General features: G+C 39.0%; 1 protein-coding gene across 1 annotated transcript in view; it reads right to left on the bottom strand.

Moving 5' to 3' along the window:
* Positions 1–313: 313 nt before the first annotated feature.
* LOC113171003 (dynein heavy chain 11, axonemal) overlaps positions 314–11,829 on the bottom strand; it is a 37,688-nt gene continuing 26,172 nt past the window's right edge. Inside the window, 20 exon segments of the mRNA XM_026373352.1 lie at positions 314–1,674; positions 2,752–3,029; positions 3,146–3,286; positions 3,409–3,521; positions 3,598–3,713; positions 3,808–3,990; positions 4,078–4,320; positions 5,007–5,135; positions 6,136–6,327; positions 6,419–6,646; positions 6,927–7,054; positions 7,146–7,294; positions 7,377–7,570; positions 7,680–7,802; positions 8,217–8,387; positions 8,686–8,826; positions 9,028–9,192; positions 9,334–9,538; positions 11,240–11,362; positions 11,464–11,699. Of these exon segments, the coding sequence (XP_026229137.1) occupies positions 2,782–3,029; positions 3,146–3,286; positions 3,409–3,521; positions 3,598–3,713; positions 3,808–3,990; positions 4,078–4,320; positions 5,007–5,135; positions 6,136–6,327; positions 6,419–6,646; positions 6,927–7,054; positions 7,146–7,294; positions 7,377–7,570; positions 7,680–7,802; positions 8,217–8,387; positions 8,686–8,826; positions 9,028–9,192; positions 9,334–9,538; positions 11,240–11,362; positions 11,464–11,699 (3,228 nt within the window). The 3' untranslated portion in view covers positions 314–1,674; positions 2,752–2,781.

The following is an 11,829-nucleotide window of genomic DNA, read 5'->3' as shown; positions in this document are numbered from 1 at the left end:
CACAAATTAACCTGCATGATAGTAAAGAGAACACAAAATATACAAGATGAATTTTATTACTGTTAATTTAACTGTGGTATTCGCAGTTTCACACCAACACAGTCTGACTCCACGTTTCTGCATTACAGTTTTGTACTCTCGTAATTTCTCCTGGGCCATGATTTAGATAAAGACAGACTCTGGTATATATGTATACATACTGTATATTTGAATTGTAGTAAGTTTATTTATGAAAAAAAAACAAAAAACACTGGGTTAGTAATAGCACAAAGAAAACAGAAGAGGTCCTACTGAATGTGAAAAGAAATGTAACACATACATATACAGTAAGAACATGTACAGTGTTCATGCTCCAAGCTTTAAACTATTACATTTTTCCTGTTTAGATTTCACCATCCTAGGCTTTTTGCTTAACAATATTTCTATAATCACATCAATAGGTTAATCTGTCTTCTAATTAAAGAGCAGACTATTTCAGGTACTAATTAAGTTTTACTGCCGCTCTGTGGCTGCAATAGGTACTGCACAAAAAAGTGTATATAAAAAAAACACAAACGTGTATATTTATGGCTCAGTTTGAGCTCTGTAGATCTATGCTGTCTTGCTATCAATTACTGTAGATAACATAAGTACATTTAATTTACCTATTTTATTTTCTCTACCTCCTGGTTTAGACCCAATATGTTCTGTTTCAGGTTTATATAAGGAACACTACACTCATCTGGGCATTCTTCAGTGTGATTAACAGCCAAATTAGGAAAGACGTGACATCTCAAATTATGATGCTACACTTAACAGTAATTAAAAAGATTATATATTATACAGAAATGAAAACATAGTCCACAAAGCTTGGTTACCTGCTGACAGTGTGGGTAAAGGCCCTGAGTCCCCATCAACTCAGAGGGTCTGTTGTAGAATTCAAGACTGTTGATACAGATCTAATGCACATTATACATATTAGGAGTTTAGTACAAAAATGACATTTCTGTTGACATAATTTTATTTATTTATTTATTGTATTGGAACATTGTACCAAATCGATTTTTAGTTAATAAGGTCCCACAGACAGGGCAAATTCTTAATATTCACATAGGAAAAGATGGCTGACCAATAGAGGTCAACAGCTTATTTAGCATCTAAAATTGTTTTATGTATAAACACACTATCCTGTAAACTGTATGTTGATTTTCACAAATGTATAAAATTGCAGTAATGTGGACAAGTCACATTTTCCAGTGTATAAAAATACTACACTAGAGACTTTACATAATCCATGCGTTACAAGAAGCTACAAATGTGGGATCTCTGTTAGAGATTTTGGATAACAAACACATCAGTACACAAAGTCTTCTTAGGGTGCTCTGAGGCGGAGGTGTGACCCAGATGCCCTTGCTGACTTTAACCAGGTGTCCTGCTTGGCCTTTAACATGACTATCTGTGGCACGACCCCTGCTGCGCCGGGTCCCGTACCCTGCCATTTCCTCCCAAACACTGCCAGCACTGTATCATTTCCCTGTCACCAAATCACTGGCTAGCTGCTGTGGCGTGCTAATGAGGGGAACAGAGAGCAGATGAAGAGAAACTACAGGAAGACTGGTTCTTCATTTCCCCTGTGCAATACAATACATAGAATCAATCCACCATCCTCCACTTGTCTGTCTGCACCCCATTTGGCTGCAGGGAGAAATTAAAAGCAACACAGCAGTTATTAGTACTGGAGAAAATCTCATCTGAGAAGATAAGAGTGCTGATTTCTGTGATTCAGTGGCTGTAATTTCATAATGTCACTTGTTTATCTTACCAAATGACATTGCACCTGTCCTGTTTCTTTCCGGCTATTTTAGTGTAATATAAAGTTCGACAGTCAAAAATGAATGTAAAAGTCAAATGCATCTTATTGCTTTCTAGTAGTTATGTCTCCATTTCATGGTTAAGATGTGATTTATTCCTTACTGAGCACTGTGCTATATGATCTCAGTCTTGACACTGGAGCTCCAGCTATTTTTTTATTTATCTCTGACATGAGAAGACTGGAAACCATCTGCCTCAACATATGTGCTCTGATCTAAACCTCTTTGTTCTCAGTCTACTTCAATTAAATCACTTTTACAAGGCAACATTTTTGATAAGCAGAATAAAATAAGATAAGATAACATAAGAAGAAAACTCAAAGTTAAAGGTTTTATTTGGTTCATATTGAGTTAATCAGATGCTAACAGAGAGTGCAGACAGATAAATGATGGGTAATCTAATGTGTTGCTTTCTCACAGAAAGCTATCAGTGTTTTTGAATAGGTTTATCCCACAGGCCAAGCTGAATGAATTACACTTAGTCTGTTAGTATTCTGCCTCTGCCGTACAAAAGGTCAATGTCAATTGCACCTCATTTAAAAGTCAATAGCGACCATGCACATCATCTCCTGGGAATTCTGTCCGGGAACCCTCCAGACGGCACTGTGTATCATTCAGTTAGTAGAGGGCAGCCAGAGAGCTTTTTTAATCTTGACCTTGCAATAAAATATGCTCCCTATCCAGAATTACATGGTCCAAAATGGAGACATAAGCTCCCAACAAATCATGGCCAGACTAACCCATCTCAGGGGAGAGGTTCAACAGTGTCGCACACAGACACAACAGGTTTAAAATTTGCTAAACATGTATCTCATTTCTATCTACAAATATTCATACTGTTACACTGTTTGCAGTTTAGGTTTATTGAATATTAAAGTACGTATAATACTTAACTACTCACTCTGGCTCTGCCTGCCACTCCCACACTGTCTCACACAGACAGCAGCAGTGCCACTCCTGCTACGATCCACTTGGCAGAAGGTTGTTTGGTTCGCAGGTGGAGGGTCCAAACATATGTGTGTCCACGTTGCTTGGTGCGATACACTGGACACTCATAAGTACTCTTGAGGTCTTGCTCCTCCGCAGGCACAGCTCTAACATACAGCACCGGCATGGCTGGAGTGAGATCCCTCAAAACCGCCTCAGAGATGACTCCAGCCTGGGTGTCCCAACGTGCACCTAGAGGGACACAGGAAACTTATTTTACCAAGGTATATGTAGCAAAACACTTGGATCTATGTAACTAAAGTCAGAACACTAAAATATGCAACAGGGGGAAATTGCTTAACTCTGACCTTCCATGAACAGTCCGTGGATGTAGGCACCTTCTCGAGGTGGATGTCCAAAGTCATCTTTGGTCTTTTTTGTTACATCTACTGTCAAAGTTATCTTATCCAGGGGCCACTGGTTCTTACGAGCAATGCTCTGCAGCACAGCTGGTACAAAAAGAAATGTGCATGTTAATGCTATACAATATATTATATTTATAATATCTCTGGTGCTTCTTGTGCACATGAGTAATCTAAATGATTGTTTTGCTCACAGAGTGGGAACACACCTGTGAGAAAGGACTGTGGGTTGAAGAGGCCTGAAAGCCAGACAACTGCAGGGAGAACAAAGTCTTGGGTCCAGCTGTCCAGCTCACGACAGCTACACATTAGATCATTATACCTACAAAATAATAAATGATCAGTGAACAACCTTGCATATAATTAAAGAGAAACATTTTTAGAAACAGAGTAGTTACCATTGTGCCAGTGTTTTAATGGAGGGATAAGCCAGTCTGGCCCAGGTATCTGGGACTGAATCATTGTACAGGGCAGACTGCAGAGTCTCCATGCTGGGAGAGATGCTGAGTTCTCCCTATGGTCAGGGAAATCCTCATTAATGAGATGGAATACCACACATATGAATTGAACACAGCTATCTTAACAGCAAATATCATGGTAGACTATACCTGCAGGCCGAGATTGAGCTCATTAAGGGACTTCCTTATTTCTGCTAGCAGGACATTCATGCGTTCACACTCCTGGAAACAGACTGAAACATAGGGGTTTCGCTCTGCTGTCTTTGTGATCATCTCTGTCATATTATACTCTTCAGGAAGCTTTTCAAGGATGTCTTCAATGACAGACTTGACCTGACATATACAATAAACATGGTAAAGTTATTTATGCAAGTCTGGCTGGTTTTGTTAATTAAACAATGTTTCTTTCTGCCTGCACACCTTCTCCTCCACGCTTTGAGCTGCCCCTTCTGCTCTGAAGAAATCTTGTGGCTGCAGCTCCAGCAGAGTCCTTAAGATGCTGTTTGAGGTGACAGTGAGGCACTCCAGCTCAGTATTTGGATGTAGACCATAAAGACTGGGGTTCTCAGATGGGAGATGTTCATCAATATAATGATGGTAACCACTGTAGTCCATTAATGGAGGAGCCAGAAAGCCAGGGCACAAGAAGAGCTCCTCTTCAAACTATGAATTGCATATTTAAAAATCAAAGGATTAAAAAAACATACAGTGTAGTATGTGTGTTTTAAAATCCAGCATCAACGTAACGATGTTGGTGGAATGGCTCGGTAGTAAAAGTAGAGGGGCTAATCCCTCTTCTGTGAGAGTAAAACTACTGTAACTAATTCCGAGTGAAGCATCTGGCAGCCTAAAACATGCTAAAGAGCAAAGTGCCAAATAATCACCTAATAATGCTCGCAGTGGTGTGTCATGCTGCAGCTGGCAGCTAAATCGGGCACAATGCACCGAGAGTGAACAATACCAAAGTGTGGGTAGAAGTCCTTACAGTAAATGCAATATATATATATGAATAAAATTATCAGCAAATTAATTAATTCTATTTAATTCTTCATACAAACACACAGAATAAAAACTAAGGATAAAAGCACAAGACTTCTTTTTATTCCTATTGCAGTTTAGGTTTATATCCCAAGAGGGCACCCTTTACCATAACAACAACACTAAAAAAATAATCTTTGCAGACTTCGTTATTATTTGGCACACAAATCTGAGTCCAAATTTGAATGAGTGATTCAATTTTCAATGTTCAAATTCTGTTTAGACCAGGTAAAATTAACTTTAAGTAAATTTATACAGTAGAAACAAAACACAAAAAAACAGTAGTGTAAAGATGATGAACTCTGACTTACCATTTTTGGATGCATGAACTCTTGGAGGTAGGTTTGACAAAGTCTTCTATCCCAGTCATCAGTAATGTGTCCTCCATACATGATCTCTCCAAAGAGATAACACAAGTCTTCCCAAGGCACCTGCATGGACTATAACAGACATAAGTTGTAAATTAATAATGTAAACACCTGAAAATGCAGTAATTTAATCATTAGAAGCATTTTGCAGTTTAAGAATAAAAGACAAAGGTTATTTAAATTATTATAATAGTACTTTAGTTTTCAGCATATTTAGGGGCAATTTTTCTATTTAGTTTTCTCTGCATTATTCCACTCTTCCTTTGAAACTTCAAGCAGTAACTCTATGATCTCTTCCTAAATGAGCGTTTTTAATAATGATTACAGCAGCGAAATGTAACAAAATTATGTTTCTTTACACACACTGCTGTAATGTATGACAGAAGCGTCTTTACTTCAGCGGGAGATTATGATCCGTGAGGGTGAAGGAGGAAGAAAAGAACCTGTGATTCATAACAAATTACAAAAGCTGGAGGTTCACAATCATTTGTACCTGTATTGTTTTGCAAATTGCTTCCTTCATCAGCTCTAATTGCAGTGATCACTTATGCAGCGTTGTGAACTGTCACATTGGCTGCATGTAATTACATTTAGGATAACGCTTCATTGCCCTCCTAATGAATTCTGTGTATACGCACATACAGGTTACTGTTTGGTTAACATAATGAAGGACATTCGTTTTTGGAGGGCAGAATACCTAGGAGATATAATTGGTTGTGACCAGAGTAATAGGTGTTCTAAGAGAAATGCATTAGGAGTTAGGGGTGCAGCACCCCAAGAATGGATTTTTTGTCTTCGTGAAATAAAGCTAAATTATAGGTTGCGTGTTAATAGTTGTTAGAGAAGAAAAGTAAAAAAAAAAAAAAGGGTATGAACATTTTTCACAAACAACAGTGCAACAGTGGAACAAAAGTAACTGGTGAATCTGACAATGACACTGCTGCAAACACCATTTTCATTATAAATTTAGATAGCTTAAGAAAGTACTGGTAAAAACAGATGTAACATAATTTCATATTCATATCAAAACAGCAATAAAATATAAACAATAAAAGAAACTTAAAAATTATACTTTGGTGTTGGCTTCTAAGTAGCTGTACAAGATATTTGCTGAGACAGTGAGATCTCCAGTGCTGAAGGGGTAGTTATGGTTCCACCCTTGAGGACCAAATTTACGGCGCTCTGTAACACAAGCATGAAAGAAGCAGAGCGAGAAGAACATCGAGTTGAAGTCCTGTTCTCTGGAACACATATCCAGTGTGTCCTGAAATAAGAGAATTAGAAATGACTTAATACAGATTACCACATCTACTATAAAATGCACTTTTAGAGATTATTTAAAGAATTTAACGCACTTGACTGAAGTTGTTGAGAGCTGCATGCAGACTGGCATTTAAGCCAGTGGGGGGCTCATTGGTCATTTTGATTGCATTTTCCAGTATGCCTCTGGGGATTACATGCTGTTCAGGGCTAGGTGCTGGTTCCCCAGTGATGAAAAGCCTGTAGTTGGAGTGACTGTCCTTTGCTGTTGCCTCCAAAAAAGTATCCAGAGAGGGTAGCCAGTGAGCCACCAGGTGTATATTCTGAAAATTACAAATTTCAAAAACATTTAAAAAGATAAACCAAATATTGTTGTCCTGCTGTATGTTCTGAATAACTAAGAAAACATCCAGTAAGTCACTTAGCTGCAGGCTTCTCCCTTTAAAGAGGCATTTATGGAGGCAATCTAGCCAATTATGGCTTTTATTGAGCCAAATTGAGTTTATTTCCATGGCTCAGGGGATGAGATAATATCATTAGGTATTTAACAGGCTGGCTGGAATAACTGCCTGAATTCCCTTAAAGTTGCCTAGTCACATCTACCTGGAGAATGACCCAGTGCCCAACTGTAGAGGCATTCCTGAGAACTCTTTCAGCTACCTCCTCTTGACCCTGACCCAAGGACACGTTGTGCAAAGTGCCCTGGTCAATGGAAAATCCCAGCTTCAGTCCTGAAAAGCAATGTTTTTCATATTTGTTGAAATGTAAATTCATGAACATTTATCCCTATCAGAATGTATAAATAACATACTTGTGCAGTACCTAATTTCTCTACATCCTTGAGTGGATCCACTCCAGGTGAGAGGATGAAGAAAACAGGAGTTGAGGGGCCACTCTCCTCATACAACTTGTAAAACTCCAGCCTGGCAGTGTCCACATATTTTGTTCCCATGCTCTCCTCCACAAAGTTCCTATCAGGAAACATTTTCAAAACTTTGGGTGATATTTAATATGATGCTTACAAATAGAAATGAGCTTTAGTCACTTTCTTACTTTAGTGCATAGGTCATCCTATCAGGGCGAAGTGCTCTAAGGACAATTAGCTTTTGGAGGGAGCTTTTATTCTTCCAGTTCTGCGGAAGTATTTCCTTTTCAGGAACAGTGGATTCAACAATCTTCCTCCAGCGCTTTGGTGAGCTCTCTATGTCTCGGTCCAGTCCACTGAAGTTCTCCATTGTAGAAATTGTCTATTTCAAAATAACATTTAAAATAACTTTGCATTGCAAAGGAATATTGTGAGGATTGATCTTTTGTCATGTTATTACACATATAGTACCTCAATAGCCTACACTGTACCTTAATGGCTCCCCAGGTGTGTGGAGAGATGAAGGACACAGGACTGACTTTGCTAGCTTCCAAAGGGAAACACAGTAAGAAGTCAAATTCCTGAGCATCAATCAGGCCCCTTTTGAGCAGAATCTAAGGGGAAACACCAAGACCAGTTTGTAATGATCTACTGTATGTTGCATTTATTTTTTATTAAATAATTTCCACAACAACTGCCAAAAAAACTCAAAGGGATTTAGTGTACTCATAAAGTTTGAATGAGTGCTTCTAAATGTGGGATAGCCACATGAAGGACAGCCTTTAGAGCAGTCCAATTTCTAGGACGAAAACAGTTGACAGATAATTGCATTATGCCATCAGAACCAACCCCCTTGTCAGAACAAACTGTCTGAAAAGCAGCTATAGAGCAAGGTGTGAGAAGTAATCAATAGCAGCGTATGGTCCTGCGGACTGCTTTTAATTGAAGTTAATGTGGGGGCAGAAAAGTACTTTGATTGATGAGGATGACAGGAGGCTCCACCTTTGAGGCGGCCCTGAGTCCCTCACCTGGAAGGCAGTGTGTGACAAGAAGGTTAACTTGTCTCTCTCAAACAGGCCCTGGCTGGTATACAGGAATACAGAATAGGTGATGGCCTCAATGAGGGTGTGCACTCTGGTCCTCACATCCTCATCCCATTCTGCATGCTTCATCGCTTTCTTAAACACTTTGTTAAAGGCCTAAAACACATTTAAAGGGAGAATTACTGTTATTACAAGGAATATGCTCATATCACCAGGAAGATGTGCACTGGATTGGCAACTAAAAACAAAAATTATTCTGGTATAGAAGCAGACATTTAAGATGTTTTGTACAGACGGTAACACCCAAAAAACAACATCACCAAAAGAAACAACAATTTCAAACAGCACTATTAAAAAAAATCCAAGAATTAAGTCAGAATGGATTAAGAACTGTTTTAAATTATGTACAAATGATGTTAATCCCCTGAAAGAACTTGAGGGGTAAAGGTTTCACCTTGAGAGAAAACTGGTACATGGGGTTAATCTTGCTGAGGTCATAGATGATGAAGAAGAGGAGTGACGCTCTCTCAGCTGCTGGGCGGTATAGTTCACGAGCCTCGTTGATCTTTGTCTCATTCTCTCTGGCCTCCACCACCTGTGTGTTCCAATTGCACAAAATGAGCTATTAGGCTCTCAGTCATGCTCCAAAACCCTCTCATTACACATACTCGTAACTACACATCATTTGCAGCTAATGCAATAAAATGAGGCACTTGCTGTTGTGTGACATTCAAAAACACTTGCACTCGAATACAGTCAGACAACTGAGAGGACCCTGTCGGTGTAATAGCCTCACCTTGTACTCAATCTGAGTGGCTGTGGTCTTGGTGTTCTCAAGTTGCTCCACCAGAGAAATATCACCAAGAAAATTGCCGTGGGCTGCAGAGAGGCAACTCAACAGGTCATCCTCCAAACTTTTGAGCTCAATCTTGAAGTAGTTTTGTTGTGTTGTAAGTTCCATCTTTGGAAACACAGACAAAACAACAGAGATTGATTAACTTTTCTGCTTTGTATTATAGACTATAGAAAACCAAAAACCTTTATAAAAAATAAACTCCAATTAGTTTAGTCTACATCATTCATACAATGCTTTAGGGTTTACCTTTAGGGCCTCCAGATCAGGCCTTTCCTGGGATACTACCTGTCCCAGCAGCTGTTCTTCCAGGCCAATGGGAGTAACTGTGAAGTTGATGAGTGTAGTCTGGGCCTGGAGCTCAGGAGGGAAATGAGGATTGGCCAACTTGGTGTGAATAATGAGTTGAAAGTTACTGTTGTATTCACACTCCTTTCCCCCAAGCCAAATATACCTGGAAAAAAGGAGTGTATCATCAGAAAGTTAAGACATAACTTTCAAGGAAGGTGACAAATATGAAACATCACCCCGCTTTACTTAATGGGTAACGCAAGTGGCTTCAATAGTTTTTCAGACAATTAAAAAAGGATGCTGATGATGATCCTACAACACATTTGAACTGTGGCAGGGCAAACCCTCTGTTAATGTGTATTTTGTTCTTACACATCTGAGTCCATTGATCTCACACTTACATGCATTGAAAAATCAACAGAAGAACGAACTTCACTCTGACGCCAAAGTTCACTTTAAACAAATAATCCTGAATAAATATGAAAGATTATCACCACAACAGCCAATATTTATCTATTCCTGCATTTCAATTAAATTAGCACTGGCCTGACGAACCTGGTGGCATTTCATTTTTCTCTAATTACCCCTTGGATGTCAGGCAAGGCCCCAATTTTACGGCACAGGTTCCTCATGGCCTGGGTCTGGTTCAACTCTATATCTTCACAAGCCAGAATTAATGTACTATTGATAGAACCATTACTCCACCAAATTAAAGTCCTTGTTGATGGATTGGCTTGTAGTTTTCCGTCAGCCATGAAAGGAATAATTAGTATTCATTACTTCACAATCTACAACATTCCAATTATTAATGAACTTCAGCTGTGGAGCCCTACCAGATCCATCATAGTTGCTGCAGCAGGTTGTATTAATCATCGACAGAAACAAGTGTGTGGGTCATCTACAAGGGATAAACTTATAATCAGATTTACTATGATGAATTGTTATGTCTGGACAGACAGGACTTCAGAAGACGCTCAATGAACATGTACTAACATACTCATACAAAGATCAGTGCTGGAAAGATGCAAACATTTTTGAGGGGAGTGTCAAGGCAGAACGTCAATAAAGGTATTTTCTATTTATCTGTTTAGGAAATGTGCTGGATTTGGCTTGTTGAGGGTAATTGGTAACAGAACAAAGGTAATTTTAGAGCAGCCATGCTGGTGCCACTGTTATATTTGTGAAGTGGATTAAAGTGGGCAGAAGTAATGATGTTTAAAAATCACATTAGAAGATTTGAAGTAAATTAATATTGGTTTTAAGTATTATTTCTAATAAAATGAGAGATGCAAAGGTTAATGTTATTTTAGTGAGTTCCATAACAAATTAATGCAAACAAATGCTAACAAAACAGCATTATGAAATTATTGAAGCCATAATGATGGATCCCAGAATTCAGTGTGTTACATGGTAACTGATGGGAACCAACAGTCCCTACACATAACCATGACTGTCTTCAATTCAGCTTCTATATTGAGGCAGCTGTTCAATATTCATCACACCTAAATAATATGAACACACAAATATACATTTATCAATAGTCTTAAGGGGTCAATCAATATGTGGACCTCAGGGATTCAGAACACGCACCGCAAATTCATTAATAATTTAAAGAGTGGGCAATAATAATGCATTCAGTCATGTCTTTCTGGTGTTTCGATGCTCAGTGAGATTAAACCAGCTGGTAAATCTGTTCCTATTGTCTCATATCACAGAGATCTAAAACTATACAGTGATTTAAAATGCTTTTGGCATTCAACAAAGCATTTTATGTTGTTGGGCTAGTTTGGTTTTCATTTATGCAAGCAACATTTTTTTATCCTTGAAGCAATGTAAATGTTCATATTGCAGTTTCAGTACCAACCTTCCTCTTTTAATAGTTCTTCTGCCCAGCAGAGGCTCCAGGACTGGGTCAATGTTTTCTTGCAGATTTTCTATCAGAACTGTTTCACCACAGGCAAGGGCTTTTTCAATAACATCTAGATAACTGCTAAATCAACAGGAAAAAAAACAAGCAAATTTTTATGGTTAGTACTCACTGACATAATAAAGCTGGACTCTGTGATTGTAAACAGACAATAGTCTCACCCTTTCTGCCCCAGCTGCACCACCTTCAGCTTTGGCCCCAGTCGGTTTCGGATCCATTTGATGCCCTGCTGCTGTGGGTCAATGATGAGTGGCCAACGCTCACTGGTGGTCAGGATGGCAGCATTCTCAATGGACATCCTATCATTTGGCAAGCCCTGGTTATGCCAAGCAGCCACAGTGGCATCGTCTGTAATCATGAGGATTGGATCCAGGCCGTCTGTCAAGGGTACAGAGACCTGGAACAGAAATCGAGAAATGGTGTCACTCTAGCTCGAGAACTAGTGGCAAAACAACAAGCCTCACTTCACAGAATTGATCAAAAACAAGTGCAGTCTAAACACACAAACACACACACACACACACACA

The sequence above is a fragment of the Anabas testudineus genome, chromosome 16 (assembly GCF_900324465.2).
Source record: "Anabas testudineus chromosome 16, fAnaTes1.2, whole genome shotgun sequence".
NCBI classification, from domain to species: Eukaryota; Metazoa; Chordata; class Actinopteri; order Anabantiformes; family Anabantidae; genus Anabas; species Anabas testudineus.
This window is presented reverse-complemented; position numbering and strand designations above follow the sequence as displayed.